Source organism: Hydra viridissima, unplaced genomic scaffold, assembly GCF_058129835.1.
Source record: "Hydra viridissima isolate aposymbiotic clone 2 unplaced genomic scaffold, HvirCarnegie_v1 scaffold_4, whole genome shotgun sequence".
Lineage (NCBI taxonomy): Eukaryota > Metazoa > Cnidaria > Hydrozoa > Anthoathecata > Hydridae > Hydra > Hydra viridissima.
The window spans coordinates 14,239,243-14,256,459 of NW_028324303.1; the positions used below are offsets into that span (position 1 = coordinate 14,239,243).

A 17,217-nucleotide genomic window follows, 5' to 3' on the forward strand; every position below is an offset into this window, starting at 1 on the left:
GTTACGTTTGATGCACACAGGATGTCAAACAGGTAGTGATCGACCGGAATTCGGTTCGGATCCGGTTTCCGGCCAAAATTACGACCGGAACCGAAATTCCGGTTCCTGTTCCGGGTATATTTATGATTTCGGTTCCGGCCGGATTTCCGGTTCAAAATGCTGCCGAAAATATATATTATAAAGCTTTATTTAGCATAATACCGTTATGATCATTTTGATAAAAATGATTAAAAAAATTTTTAAATTAGTTGTTAAGCTTGAGAATTAATGTTAATAAAATTTGGCTTTGTTTGAAAACTAATTAATTTTCTTGTTTAAATTAACTTTAAATTAATATTCATATCTTGTAATGTTTTTATCGCTATTATTTGAGCTGAAGTTACACCATTCTGATTCTTACCAGCTCATTTTCTTAAACATATTGTCATGATCCAAATGGACAATTTTGAACCTCCTAAAGATGAATTTGGCTCCTGCAGCTCATCTTTTTCGCACATTGTAAAAATTATTGCGCAACTTCGAGCAGGGGAAAACGATTAATGTGCATTTTGACAATCCAAAAAATCATTTAAGTGTTAAATGATTTTTTTGGATTGTCTAACTGCTTCTCTATGCCTTGGGTTTCAGAAAAACTTTAAAAAAAAATGTAAAATTATAGTTATTTTTACTACATTAATTTTTGTTTAAATTAGAACTAACTTTTTAAAAATATATTACTTATTTTCGGTTCCGGTTTCGGTTCCTGTTCCGGTTTGGATTTATTTTCGGTTCCGGTTCCGGTTAGGAATATTTAGAATCTATTACCGGTTTGGTTCCGGTTCCGGCAAAATATCTGATCCGGTCGATCACTACAAACAGGATATGCTGTTAAAACTTGATCCCAAAAGTGAAAAAACCGGTGTTCGGAAAATCTCTGAATCCACATAAACTCGGATAAATAATCAGCTACCATTTCGCGATTAGTTGGCCCCATCATTGATTTGAATTTTGCTTTTGCTCGACACCACATAGCTTCCACGTGATTTGTTGTTACACCTGTCTGTGGATCTACAAAGTTGAGGGTGTGGTTAACGGTACCATGTAAATATGCTGGAGCTTGCAAATCATTATATGCTCTCCACATGTCACTCCAGACAATAGAGCCAGGAAGTATCCATTGATGTATGATAGGAATTAATGTTGCAGCATCGCGGTTCTGGACAGGAATCAAAAAGCCTTTCTTCGTTGCAGGTTCATACCCACCAAATATCCACTGCTGCGGGATTATTCTACCAACTTGATATTTTCTTCGACAAAAAACAGATTCATCTATTTCAACAATGCACCCTGGACCGCCTATTGGATCAGGGTTATTGAGGAAATATGAGACGCAAATGTCTCTGCAAAATTGATTCCAATCAACAATGGTGCTGTCGTTTCCGATATTTAACTCTTGCCTTAAATCACTTATTGATAATCCCCGGCTCTTACCTGCACTTCTACTCCAAGCGTAAGTTAAGCCCAATATTTGCCACAATTGTAGGTGAGATTTCTCAAAGAAGCTGCCTTTTCTAATGTTAAAGGTTCTTTTGCAGCGCTTGACTGGACATCTCCAAATAACTTGATCAACTGACCCATTCTTTGTTTGCTGTGTGCAGGGCACGTTACATACACTACAATTCATGCTTTCAGCGAGTAAACCATAAGTTCTGCACCAGTGAATTGTAGCTTCGATATCGTATTTGAATTTTGCTCCTATTTCTGTCAAAGAAAGTGAGTCAAAAACGTCTATTGTTGGTCTTCGAAGAGCCATGATATGTAGATAAATGAAGAAGCAGAAAAACTATTCTGAAGCACTCCTTTTTATATGACAAACATAATGAAAATGAATTCACGGGGGGTTAACTTGAAGTTTTAAAAGAAAGTCAATAGTTTTAAAGAATTATTTTTATAATTAAAAAATTTTTATCTTGTTTTAAAGTGAATTGTAAAATATAATCAATGAAAGAATTTTTCAACTTATTTGACAAAAGTTTTAAAAGACACTCAAGCTAACAAACTAAGAATCCAGTTGAAGCAAATTGACGCGATAAGAGTAAATGCCATTGAATTTCATTACCTGGTAAGAGAAAAAAAATGCGGTCAATACACCTGATTATGAAACTTAACGCACCGGTTCTTTGTTCTTTTATTCGAAATCTTTTATATAAAAAATAAAAACCAGGCTGTTGATACTTTGAAAGGATAACTTTTAAACAAAAAAAAATCACTTTTCAAGATGGCGAATATTAGCGATTTGTGGTATATTTTTGTACTTTCGACATCAGATTAGAGCACTTTCCGTTGATTTTGAGACCCATGTTTTTATACGATTCTTAATCAGCATAAAATTCTCTATCAGAATCAATCATAAAATTAGGGGGGGGAGAAAGTGGAGTAGCGCCGCAAAATCTTCACTACTGTTGATGGCAACTAACTTCTTAATAATTCGATCAGAAGACCATACTTTGATTAGCACAGACATTCTGTAAATGTATAAAACATTAAATTATGCAATTAAGTAATGTAACTTAAATTTTAACTTAATGAAGAAATGATATTAATAATGAAAATAACTAACCTTAAACACACATGATAATATTTACTAATTAAAATTCAATACACTTTTTAAATAAGTTTTAAGCTTCAAACAAATATTAAGTGTTCAAAGAAATTAATATTCTGAATTCTTTTACACGCCTGAACTCCGTTAACTTAACAAAGTTATTCTGTTATATAATAGCTAACGGTGTTATCCGTTGTTTTATTCCCTTATTTTGTTACAATTTAATCCGTAAACTTAACGGAGTTTAACGGATTTACTGTCAACGGAGTTACTCCGTTGATATTTTAACGGATTTTTTTTTAGAGTGTAATCATTTATTTCTTCTCAAAATGAAGTTCACATCTAACAAAATGTTTTTTTCAGTATACAATCTAAAGGATTAACAAACCATATCTCACACGCTTTTAGGTAAATTTACAGGTGTCTTGCAACCTACATAGAAGGGGTTGCTTGTCATAAAATATATGGGGATGGCTGTCACAATTCCCTCGACTCCGTGTGCTGCAAACTAAACGCCGCTTTTAGATATTCTTTGTTTATTAGTCCGTATTATTGAGGACTATTTTAATGTTTAAGATATTATTTAAAAATCTTAAGTCAATGTGTTATATTTGTTTAACTAAATATCTATAATCTAAATAATTTTTATTTCAATGTGTATAACTTTAAATTGTGATCCAATGTTTAATATAATTACAGAAAAAGGAATACAGAAGTTCAACTGTTTGTTGCTTTGTTTGAAAATCTGTTTGTTGTTTTGTTTGTAAATTGTTTATATATATATATATATATATATATATATATATATATATATATATATATATATATATACATACATAGGCGCCGAGTTCACGGGGGCAACAGGAAATTTATACTAATAATATATTATCACGGATTTTCTCGGGGGCGAATAGATACTCTCGCCCTCATGATAATCCGTGATAATATATTATTAGTATAAATTTCCTGGGGGGCACTGCCCCTGTTGCCCCCGTGAACTCGGCGCCTATGTATATATATATATATATATATATATATATATATATATATATATATATATATATATATATATATATATATATATATATATATATATATATATATATATATATATATATATATATATAATCTATATTATATATATATAATGTCTTGTGCATACATTATTTGCAAATATTTTTCTTTGCTTAGTAAAAACATGGTACGAAATTTTATAAGAAATACTAATAGAGGTTATACTTCTGGAGATGTCATTATGTGTGCTATTAAAGATGTAAAGCTCAATAAAATTTCTATTAGATCAGTAGCAAAAAACCATGGCATTAACTACAGAACATTAACACGCTATTGTAAAAAAATTATTATTACTAACTCATCACATGGTTCTGTAACAAATCTAGTTGACAAAAATCAAAATTCCACCTGCATGAACATTATAGGATACAAAAGTCAACAGATATTGCCAGACAAAGTAGAAAAAGAATTTGTCACGTACCTGTTGCGAGCAGCAGAAATTTATTTTGGTTTACCTCCTACCGAAGTAAAAAAGCTTGCTTTCCAGCTTGCAGTTAAAAATAATATAAAAGTTCCCAATTCTTGGGTTGTAAAGGAACAAGCTGGTAAGGATTGGTTTACAGGATTTATAAAGCCCCACCCAAATATTTCCATTAGGCAACCTTAGGCTACTAGTTTAAGTCGAGCAACAAATTTCAATAAGCAGAATGTTTCAATATTTTTTAGCAATTTGCAGCACTGTATGCAAAACTACTTGTTCTCACCAAATAACATTTGGAAAATGGACGAAACTGCTGTAACTACTGTACAAAGTCCTAAAAATGTTGTTGCCAAAAAAGGATTAAAACAAGTAGGAGTCAACACGTCAGCTGAAAGAGGAACTCTTTTAACATTAGCATGCACAATAAATGCTATTGGAAATAGCATTCCACTTTTTTTTATTTTTCCTCGTAAAAACTTTAAAAATCATTTCCTAATAGGAGCACCAACAGGAAGTGCAGGAGATGCTAATGCAAGTGGTTGGATGAAAGAAAAAACTTTGTGAAATATCTACAACATTTTGTAGGCAATACAAAATGCACTAAAGAAAAACCTTGTTTATTGTTGCTTGACAATCATGAAACCCATCTTAGTATGGAAGGTTTAGATGTGGCAAAAAAAAATGGAATAGTAATGCTTACCTTTCCACCGCACTGCACGCATAAGTTGCAGCCCTTAGACAGGGCAGTTTACGGTCCCCTCAAAAACTATATATATACTGCTATGACTTCATGGTTGGTAATGAATCCTGGAAAAACTATTACAATATATGATATTCCAAAAAAAGTAAACATTGCATTTCCGAAGGCTGTATCTCCCCACAATATTTTAAGTGGTTTTGCTGCAACAGGTATTTACCCATTAAATCCTGATACTTTTACTGATATTGATTATTGTCCTAATTATGTAACTGATCGCCCTGACCCACCTTGTTTACAGCTTGATTAGAATAAAAAGAACTGTGAACCTTATTTAATGCAACCAGAACCAGCAAATAAAAGGTTTAAAGAATCTATTCAGATACCAGATAATCAGGTAGACATAGCAATAGGAGATCCAATTGTATCAAATAAAACCTCTAATCAGGACCCAATCACTCCATTAGTTTTAAATAATTCAATTATACTACCTGAGAGTATTTTTGCTTAAATTTTAAAAAAGTCGTATTTTCTTTAATAAATAGAGAAAACATCGTATGGCTAAAAAATGCGTATGTATGTCTTATATTATAAAAAAAATTCCTTCAAATATATAATAGCGAATTGCAACGATTCATCCATCATTATCACTGTTATCACTGTTTCTTGAATGCAACTTTATATTTAACATTTCAATAACCTTGTTATCAGCTTCATTCCTCTCGAAGAAGCTGAGCCATTCAATCTTAAAGGGTGCATGGTGCTGGGAAAGTTTCTTTTCTTTTATCTTGGTCTGGACTTTTGAAGCCAGATCAGTAGATAAGAATTCAAGTCGTTATATATTCTCAGAAGTTTGAAAATATTACTGTGAAAACACGTGACCATTTTAAAAACCATATAACTTTAAAATTTGCAACTACTAATGGATCTAATGATAATAAAAACCAATCTGAAGCTTGAGCAATTAAGTTTAATCTCAAGGGATAAATTATGAAAAGCAAAAAATGGTTGCATTAACATAGTAATGAAAACTTTCGCAAACATATCTATATAAAAAAAAGGTGGTTGATGATTGTGAGTAGTTATGGTTAGAATTAGGGGTGCAAATTTCACGAATTTTAAAATGCTTATATCTCTTTCTGAACTTTGTTTACTAACAGTTTTTTATATAGTGCTTTTGCTTCCCAGCTACTTTTGTGCATTCTTCTGTTTCCTCGTAACATAGACCAAAAGTTTTTCATAGGTTTTTCTTTTCGCAGATTTTTTATAATCAAGTTCAATGGGCTTTTAGTATGAATTCGCTAGGTCTGGCCAAAATATAAAACTGATGGATAAATTAAATGGTATTTCATATTTAAGGTAGGACCTTTTAGCAATTTTTAGATCATGTGGATTAAAGACGAAGTACATATCAAAATGTAGGTTGACTCAAAATATAGGTTGAATCCATTTCTAGCATAAAACTTTATACTTGTTTACTCTATTTGGTCAGTTAATCACTCAAATCGACCAGATTTCACCATTTTGACCGGGAATGAAAATTAAAATTTCTCCAATTATTACCACTTAACTACATGAATTAATGGGTTAGAAACTAGATTTTTACTTAAATAATTTCAAAAATTCCTACAAAAGCAATAGCATTATATTTAAAAAAAAGTTCTACTGAATTAACAACTCTTTGGCTTCCAAAGACAAGTCCAGTTCTCTTTTACTATTGCTGCTTCTTCTGATTGAGCTGTGCAGAAGTCTGGATTAGAGGCTGGGTAAGAAGAACACAGAAAATTTCTCATGATGTTTCTGTGTATGAATATACATACATTCTGTCAGCAGTATTTTATTGTGAATTTGTTAGCAGTTTGGAGATAATTTGGAAGTAATTTGGAGCATTATTAACTAAATGGATTATAAATATATTCACGGTTTCTGTAGAAAAGCAATCTAATTAGCTGTCGATGCAATTATTAATTAAACTGGGCTGGTTTTATCAAACCCTGAAGAAGAACAAGTATAGCAATTACTGTCAGATCTTCCAGAATTGCAGGCTTATGCTCGGTTAGCCAGTCATTTGTCTAGATAAATGATCCTTCCACCATTTTCTCAGGTACCAACAATCTTGATCAGATCTCCCATCTTAAAAGAAATTTTACGGTTCAATATGATCTAGGAAAATTGTCATAAATTAGTTGACTGCTTTGCAATCATTTCCAAATCCAGTTGGCGAGTTTCTGCGAATGTACAAACGACTTCTTCACCAAGTATTAACACAATTTGTTAGTGTGCTGTTTAAAATGGTTCATCAGTATTTTACGGTTAGTACCATATAAAAATGCTCTCTTTTTAATACTTATTTTGATTTTCTCAATAAACATATTAGTAATTGTCATGGGGCTTTGATAAATATCCGAATTTCTTCGAACCTTTGTTTTTTTCTTTAATTGCGTTTCATGATCAAAGGTTTGTTAATTTTCACTTTTTTTACATTAACGTTAGGCTGTTTCTTATGAGTATAAAATTGAAATGTGAAGAAGAGCATATATGGCTGAGAATTTATTCAATAAAGACTAAAGGTATCATGATATAACACATAGTTAAGTAATTTATGACTACTCCGATAAATATACTGTGATAAGTAGAGTACTTCAACATTGATTTTTCGAAGCTGTAAAGTTAAGATATTTTCCTAATATTCTAAAAGTGGTATTTAAAATGTTTTTCCATTAGTGTGAGTTAATTTACTTGTGAGTCAGTTTGGTGTGAATCAGTAACTATTTCTCGTCATGGTATTCATGGTTCGTGTATTATTGTAAATTCAAGAGAAAACAGCTGTTTGTGTTTTCTTAGCAATTTACCAGGTTACGGGATTGCTTCATTCATAATGGTCCTTCGTGATGTAAATGTCCTTATGATGTATTAGTCCATCAAGTTGGACGAACCAAACTATTTTTGTTACATTAATTTACGATATTTTTTTTATCTGTAGGCAAACACTGCTACTGGCAACAACACAAGAGGTTTTAAGTAGGGGATATCTTTATTTAATGAGATTTTTGGCGGTAATGAATGTCTGCCTTCATTTGTACTGTTCGACACACTTATGGTATGAAATGATTTGAAAGATCAAAACTTCCGATTGATCGCACATGAACAAATGCAGCCCATTTAAAAAAACTAGGCATGAGTGAAAGTAATCAACAAGCGTAAAAGTTGAAAAATACTGAAACTGCAGACATTTTCAATTAAAAAATTCAAAGATGAGAAAATCTCTATTTTTCGAAGAACATAAGTTGCCTGATAAAGAAAAAAATAGAGAAAAAACAATAAAATCTGGTGACGGAAGAATAATTTGTTACATTTTATGTCTAAAAACAACCACAAAAAAATATCTTATTACATGGTTAATTTCAAGAAAGTAAAGTTACATTGAAGAAAAGAAACTTGACTTTTTTTGAAAATTCTCATTTGATTATATCAGATATACCGGAAGGTGATTACAAATATTTCTGAACGTCAATAAATTTTATTAAATAGTGTAATTACGATTACTAATGATTTGGCAGTGTGAAGGGTCAATTTGTAGATCTCATTTTTAAAAAATGTTTTATCTTTTGATGCGAAGAATTGAACCTGCATTTATTTGATATTTTTTTCATTTTTGAACTTTTTGTCCCTTAAAAAACAAATGATAATTGGAGGGTACTAAATATAGTGGATGCGACAAGATTTCCCAAAGCAGCATGTGGCTTTGCATTATCATGATGGATTATGATGTTCTTCCTATTGAACGTCTTTTCTTAGACTGCTGTCTTCAAAAATCATTCAATTGCTGACAATCCTTCTTGAATTTAAGTTTTCGTTTGGTTTTAAAAACTCATAAAATATTGGTCCATGAATGCCTCACTATATACACAATATTCTCTTATTCAAAGTCAAATTTGGTTTAGAAGGGTTCACAATATGCCCTTTTCCTCACGATGTTTTCGTAGGTAATTTAGATTTCATCCCAGTTATCATCCGGTCCAAAAGAGGTCAATTTTGTTACGAGTAAGCAAAGATAAGCAAACGATTACTCGATCATTTGATTTAAATTCTTCTCACTAAATTCATGTGGCACTCATCTTGAATATTTTTACACCAATCCTATTTTCCTAATATCGTCCGAAATAGTTTTTTACAACATTGTCATTGATCAAAGATGGTTACCCAGAACGTGGCTCATTAGAATGGTCGAAATTGCCTGATTCGAATATTTGGGACCATCTTCTGCATGTCCTATCAGAAACTGTAATTCACCAAACACTTTTAATAAATTTCTACATGCTTCTATAGCATTTCTTCATCGTTGAAATTCGTATAAAATACAGTGGCGAAAATGAACTTCTTCAGTAGTTATGGGTACGCTACTACTATAAAAGGCGGGTTCTGGGACAAAACCATTTTTCGCTCTCCGTTTCGAGTTTTTTTGATAATTGAGGGGTGTGAAAATGTTTCGATGCCCGTTTTGTATTTTTTGGTGATTGAAAATTGAAAGGGAATGAAAATTTTTTTGGTGCCCATTGTGTTTTTTTTTTGATGATTTAGGGAATGAAAATTTTTTTGCTGCCCGTTCTTTTCATGACAAAACGCGTCATGAAAAAAGTTTAATGGTTGTAAAGGTGTTGCGCGAAATTATGCGTAATAAAAGACTTGTCCGAGAAGAAGGTAGAAGCTTCCGGATTGACCAACTTGCGCGTCGCCGGAGTTGAGAGTGACGACAAGCCTTCTTCCGGATGAAACGCTTGGCATGGAATCTGCCTCTCCGAAATTTCTGTAAAATGAAATGGTGGTGGCGGATCCGATGGTAGCAGTGGATTGGTAAAGAAGTCCAGTCGATTTGTTATTGAACGAGGTGATGTTTGATCCGTTCCACGAAGACAAGTAAAAATCTTCCAATCCTGAAGAGGAAAAGAAGCATGTGCTGTCTCCATCGTAACCGGGAAAGTACGTGTAATTGTTGGTGTTGTATGGAGTCCAAAGAGTGAGAACGTTGGCAGGAGATGCATTTCCATCGTACATTCTGACTCTGGATTCCCACCAGTTTCCAGAAGCGCCGATGATGTGCACTCTGATGTATTTCAATAACACGCCATTTCCTTTTCCGTTGGTGTTCATCAAAACGTATTCGCTTCCGTAAGTGGTGTTCAAATATCGGAACGATTTGCAGTACAGCTTGAAAAGAGGGATGGTGACAGGAATGGAAGCAAGAGTTGAAATGAACGGTTGAATCCAATACGTGATGGCGTTGGCATTTTTGTTCACCAGCTGAATGGAGATGTCGTTTCTGAAAGGCATGTCCAACGTGAAATATCCTCCTAAGGAAGTGGTGTTAAACATGTTGCATCCTTGCAAAGAATTGACGTAAAAAGCTCCACCCAATGGTGAAAAAAGCAAATCAGTAGCGAGACCGGTTGTGTCCACTCCGATTCCTTCCGTTGTTTCTGCATAATTTCCCACATTGATTTCTCCGTCAGTAAAGATTCGAATGAAAACTTGACCAGGAACATTCGTGCCAGAGGTGCTGTATAAAGCCAACCACAATCTTCTCAGCACACCGGATTTCCCTGAAAACGCAAACACAGGAGAAGTGGTTAATGCTGCAACGGTCTGTGACTTGAATCCCAAACTGGTAAAACCGGATCCTGGAACAACGCTGGTCAAACTCGATTCTTGCAACATCAAGTCGACGTAGCTTTTTGTCGCTCCATCTTGTGCGCTTGACGGGTCGAGCACATTGATCAATTTGTGTGAGTTCAAATTCAAGTCCGCGGTTCCGATCGATGATCCTGATGCATGAGTGTCCACGTAATTTTTAGTGGCTGAATCTGAAGCGGAAACAGGCTCTGTCAAATTGGTTAATTTGTGAGAAGTCATGTTGATGTCGACGTATGAAATATTGTTGTAAGCGACTTTGGTGTCCACGTAGCTTTTTGTCGCTGCGTCTTTTAAATTGGTTGGATCGGAAACGTTGATCAATTTGTGAGAGTTCATGTCGATGATTCCAGTGATCGTGCTTGTCCCGTCTGTTTTAACGCACAGACTTGAGCTGACGTCAACGTAATTTTTTGTCGCGGCGTCATGAAGATTTGTCGGTTCGTTCAAGTTGATCGCTTTGTGAAAATTCAAATCCAAGTCTGCAGCTCCAATCACCGTTCCTCCTCCTGTTGAATGCGTGTTGACGTAATTTTTGGTGGCAGCATCGTGCGAGTTGGTTGGTTCTGCCAGGTTGATGATTTTGTTCGAATTGAAATCCAAATCAGCAGTGATGGTGCTGGATCCGTCCGTTTTGATATAAACGTTGCTTGCAGAGTCTGTTGCAAGATTGTTGAGATAAACGCTGAACTCGTTTCTGTTGAATTTGTCAATCATTTTTTTAAAGGGTGAAAATTTTTTTCAGATCCTTCAGATCCGTGATCACCAAAGGGTGTTGACAATGTCTTGATAGCTGTTTACAATGTCTTGAAAGCTGTTTCCCTCTTCACATATTTTCAAGACGTAAAGACACAAGTGGCCACAATAAGACGTGTTTCCTTTTTGAACCCTGTCGCTGTTATAATAAACGGGACTCTTCAAATATTGAACCAGTTCGACAAGAGGAGGTTGACCGTAAGAATCAAAACTGAATTTCTTATCACCGTCTTTGAACCAGCACACCCAATGAAACCCTCCGGTGCTCGAATCCCCCGTGTTGATGATCCCGCATTCTTTTTTTCTCGGTTTTTTCGGCAATATGTCTCTGACAAAAACTCCCCGAAAGCTTTTTATTTTCAGTTTTTTTGCTGCTTCCATCAATTGAAAGTCGGACAAAGCCTTGTTCGGCAAAATGACTCCTTCCACATTGATCATTTTGTTCATTTTTTTTATTTTGTTATTTTTTTTTTGTCACTTACCTTTTTTCCCGCATTTTTTCCCGCATTTTTTTTTGTCACTTACCTTTTTTCCCGCATTTTTTTTTGTCACTTACCTTTGTTTTCCTCGATTATCTTTCTGCACTCTGACTCGTGTTCTTCCTCGGGTCTTTTTTTGTAATGACCATATGCCAACGTGTGGATGCCATCTTCCAAAATGATCCTTTTGTCATCGTCGGAGCTGAGAGAGGTTTTGTTGATCTCTTCAGTGTAAATGTCGTGCAAACGAGATCGGATGACGTTCATTTTGTTCATCTGTTCTTTTTTGGTTTCGAGACATTTTTTGTAATCGTCGTGGGTGATGTATTTTTCGACGACATATGTTTTGACCCCCTTGCATTTCTTGCATTTTTTCTCTTGTTTTTCTTGGTGTATTTTGTAAGAGTAAAGTTTTGACCTGAGACCGACAAACTCTTCAATCTGTTTTCCTCCGGTTTCGTCTTTGAACATCCCAAGGACCTTTTTGTTTAAACCCACTTTGAAACCGACGCTTTGAATGGCTGGATGGCTTTTGCTGAAATCGCTCGTGTCGAATTCGCTTTCCACATCGTCGGCAATGTCCTTGTAAAAATCGTCCGTTTTTATTTCATAAACCAGTGAGTCCGTGTCTGTCATCAACAGCTTTGCGTCACCAGGATATTTTTTTTTGATGAAATCATAATGGAACTCGGACATCAAGGTTTTGCTCAAATCCAAAATGGACATCCCCAAATAAATAGGTTTGTTGTAAAAAATTTTTGTCCTTTTCATGTGAACGGCAATCAAGTTTTCGTCGAAAATCGTGTGTCGGTCGTAATTGGGTTTGGAGGACAATTTCACGGCTTTTTCCCTTTTTGTGACCAGTCTCACATCCACTCGCTTTTCAATGTTCTCCATTGTTTTTCCAAACACCGAATTGTTCATCAGCTTGAAAAATTCCTTTTCAGACTCGCTGGTGGCTTTTGTTCTCAATTCGGTGTTGAGGTCGATGTACGGTTTCATCCAATCCCGTTGCTCAAATTTTATTCCTCTGTGCACCTTTGAAATTTTCATTCCCAATCGTTCATACAATTTCAGGTTTTCGCAGTGAAGGACGTATTTTTCTTTGTTGTTTAAATTTGGAACAAGTTTGTCCACTTTTCCAATTTTCATTTTCTCTGGGGCCAACGGATAATCGTTGTGTTCATCGTGAAGGCTTTCCGGATAATCCAAATCAACCTCCAAAACGCACGGAACCGTTCTCCAATCGGACAGTTCGTCTTCTGTCATCTATTCGAATCCTCCAATGGGAAGAGGTTTGCACATGGCCCATCCGTACAGGTTGTTGGCGTCCAAGTATTGAATGAATTTTGATGGTTGGCTTGGATCGAACGAGTCACCCATGTATTTGTTGTTCGATTTTCCATGTCGATTGGAGATCATGCTGATCCCTTCGCGGGTTCCTTTTTGGATCATTCGAAGCATGTCTGGGTCGCTCAACAATTCCAATTTTATTTTTGTCAGTTTCAAACAAGCGTCCCAAGCCAACCCGGGAGACGTGTAATACCAGGCTGGGTCGAGCTTGTAATGTTTCATGCAAATGTCCCTGAAATTTTCAAAGACGTCCGCCAGAATCAAAACGTCCGACACGTTGTACAAATCGTGATAATCTCTGAACGTTTTGCATTGAAACACGTTCCAAACCGTTTGCGCATGCGCGTAATCTTCGTCGCTTATTTCATTGTGGTTGAGTTCTGAGAAAAACGCTTCTTTTGGAGGCAATTGCGTTTCTTGAAATTTTTCGAATCCATCCACCCAACCGTAAGGGTAAACACCTTTTTTTCGAAGCAAATCGAATTTTTCTCCTTCAAAATATTTTGCGAGACTTTTGAATTCTTCTGGCTTTAAATTTTTCGACAAAGTGTCCAAACTGAAGGAAAGGAATTTAAAGCTGTCAATGAACCTCAATTCAATTTTTTTGTCTTTTGGTTTTCCGTCTTTCCCAATGTACTCTCCCACCTTGATTTTTTTCGAGAAGCTGATGTATTTTTCCTCGTTGCATGGGACGCAGGTTATTTCTCCCCCCAATTTTTTGATAAACAAATGGCTGTCGTAACCCGACAAATTGTGAAAAACGACAGGAACAAATTTTGGGACCTTGTATTTTAAGTTGCATTCGTTGTGGGCCGCTCCTCGATATTTTCCAGTGAAATGGCAGTGGTCTCGCACTTTGTCGTTTATGAGAATTTTTTTTCGCAAATGTGGCAAACGGTTGCGTCTTTGAAATTTTTTTTATCTTTCTTTGTCAAAACCATATTTTTTCTCTCGATTTTTCCAAAGACTTTTTTTATTGCTTTTTCCAAGCTGTCGACAAAATATTCACCAATGTCGTCGTCCTCGCTTTCCGACGCGGAAATTGTGGGTCCTCTGTTGTAAATGGTGTCGTCAAAACATTTGATGTGAAAGGCAAAAGAACTCGGGACGTGTCTTTGAAACTTTTTGGTGTAAGACTGGTCTGGGTTCTGTTCGCGCGAGTCCATCGGTTTGACAAAGCTTTCAAAATCCGCGTAAACCACAAATGGAACCCTCATTGACCTTTCGACGTGCTCAAATTTCATGAACGAATTTTTTGGAGGAAGATCCATTCGAACCGCGCTGTGCTCTCTGCAATAGGTCGAATGTTTTGAAAGATCCTCCTCGCTTTTCATCCCCTGCAAGCAATTTCTGCAAAAATATTTTTTCACGTTTTTTTTGGATGCTTGGGAGGAGATGAGTCGACTCAGATTTTTGATCAGACAATAATGATTTGTTTTTTCGTCTGAAATGAGCATCAAATCGATTTCATGCTTTCTGTTCAAGCACTTCGATATTCGCAAAGGGTAGATGTATTTTTTTTCGTAACCAAAAACGTTGACGCTGATTTCTGGATTGTTTTTTTCAAATTTTTTGATTTGGTCGAACTTAACCGGAAAATCGATCCCTTCCCAATTCAACGCTTTCGATTTTTCAATCAAGTCTTTGTCAATTCTTTCACCGTGTTTTTCTTTCATGTTCAACGCTCTGGTGACGCACCACTTGAAACATTCGTTGTCTTCGTTCTCCATGTTGATGATTGCTTTTTTGTTTGCCAAAAAGTCGTCGAGAGGGATGTACGACCGACCACCGATGGGCCTGTAGTCAATCAAGTTGATGTCCATTTTCAAGATGGCTGATACAGTGCAATTCAATCCCATTTTGTTGTATTTTTCCATGTTTTCCAGGATCTCCTCTTTTGCTTTTTCATAAAACTCTCCCAAATCCGTCGACTCCAAAATGATTCCCGCTTTTGACAAAAAAGGAACGATTCGATGCACCTCCTCTCCAGTTGTAAGGCTGACGCTCTCCATATCAATTGTCAAAACGAGGCTCGCTTTTTTGTTTTTATTCTCTTGAAGAATCTTGATCGCTCCGTCTTTCGCCAAATTCAAAAAGGCAGAAGCATCCTTTTGGTTTCCTTTGACCTGATGCGAAAATTGTTTGGCAACACGACTCAGCGCGTGATCGGTCAATTGAAAATGAATGAGGGGTTTGTAAACTGCATTGCGCACAATTGATTTGAGGACTGTTGTTTTGAGAGAGTCGACTTTTTTTTTCACTTCGTTCCCCACATTGCTCAATGTTCTTTTCACCGCCTCTGGAACGTAAGGATCGACAAGCTCAAGCAAGCTGTTGAAACTGTTGACGACTGCATTTGTCACAGACGTTGTAAACCTTGAAAAAACTCCAGGAACCATCACAGGAGACGAATCTAGAACAGGAGCGTCAAGCATATATTGTGATGACGGTTTTTGAAGAAGAGCTGGTTTCGGAGAGATGACAGGCTTTTGAAGAAGAGCTGGTCTTGGTGGAATTGTTGATGGTTTCGGAGCGATGGCAGGCTTTTGAACAGTTTGACTCGAAGCAATCACAGGACGCGGAGCAGGAACCGGGCTTTTAGCAATTGACCTCGCATCTATCGTCCGTCTCCGAGCAACAGGATGAGGGCCAATGACAGGTCTTGTTGTTTTTATTGCATCAACGAGCTGTTCCCTGGTCATTTTTGTGTAACCTTTTATCGCTCGTTCCTTGGCTTCACTTCGCAATTTTGTCAGAGATTTCTCTTTGACTTTTTTCTCTTTGACGATTTTCTCTTTGACAGTTTTGCTTTCCATTTTTTTATTCTCAAGAAAACTGTTTAGCTCAAATTCAATTTTTTCGGTCTTGCTGATTTTTTTGGTTTTTCCGATTTTTTCGGACTCGCCGATTTTTCGCATTTTGTTTTCCATTTTATTACATCAAGAAATTTTTTTTTCAAAATCAATTTTTTCAATTCTTTTTTCCGAGAATTGAAAAAATTGATTTTGAAAAAATCAATTTTTTCTGTTTTTTTTCTGTTTTCGAGCTTTTCTGAATTAAAAATCTCAATCTTGATCCCATCCTCCACTTTTCCATCTCGACGCTCCAAATATCCCCAGCCATGTCCAGTCTTTTTCATTGCTTCGTAAAGGGATCTGTATTGAACCACCTCACCTGTTTCGACGTTGGTCGTTTTCACAGACACAGGTTTTTTTCGAATCAAACCAAGCCTCTCGTATTTTGGGTCGATCGGTTTTTTCACATTTTCCGTTTTCACATTTTCTTTTTTTGGTCGGCCCACATGTCTGCATTCTTTTGCACCTTCCAAAAGCGACTCTTTGCTTACGAGATTGTTCTCAACCGCGAGCATCACCAAACTCAACAAATTGTTTGAGGTTTTTGAGACACCATTTTCTCTCAGCAAATTTTTCAGATAATTTTTTGTGATCCTCATGTTTTATTTTTGAAAAGAAAAAAATTTTTTTAAATCAATTTTTTGTCAAGAATCTCATGACGCTTAATAAACAGGATTCATGTTGTTTCCGTCTGAAGAAAATTGGATCAATTTGTCGGAAATGATCACTGCGAAAATAACGGTGTTGTCTGGCACAGCCGTTCTGAATTTTAGGTTGATAACCAATTCAGCCGTTTCAGAAACAACTCTTTCCTTTTGCTTGCTGATGTCGACAAAAAACAACGGAAACAAATTTTTGTATTCAAGCAGAGTCAAACCTGATTGGCAAACAAGCTCGTTTGTGCCATAATATTTTTCGTCAAAAGTGAACGCATCGGAATGAGCCATGACCATTTTTTTTTCTCCAAAATTCAAGTCGTAATTGTAATTTGGATATTTGATCCCATTGACGGTCACGAAAAAATTGTTGACGTCACAATGATCGAATACGGCTGAATTTGCGGTTTGACTGGAACCTCTGTTTGTCTGAAGACCAAACACGATAAATCTCGGAACGCTTTTGTCTGTGATCCTTCCAAGGGTCCAAGTGAATTTTGTGAGACCCGCTGGAATGGCTTGCTTTTCGACTTTGTTTGATTTGTAAGCAACTGGAACGGTGATTTTCTTTGACATCAGGTCCAAAAATTCGGATTTTTTCAAAACATCAAGCTCAATCCTTGGCATGAAAAGTCGGAATTTTTTGATGTCGAT

At 35.8% G+C, this 17,217-nt stretch overlaps 1 protein-coding gene across 1 annotated transcript; it reads right to left on the reverse strand.

Annotated features, from left to right (window-relative positions):
* Positions 1 to 790: 790 nt before the first annotated feature.
* Positions 791 to 1,792, reverse strand: LOC149890038 (uncharacterized). The gene has a single exon (XM_090085218.1). It carries the CDS (start codon positions 1,790 to 1,792, stop codon positions 791 to 793), a length of 1,002 nt encoding a protein of 333 aa, XP_089941344.1.
* Between the last annotated feature and the right edge of the window lie 15,425 nt (positions 1,793 to 17,217).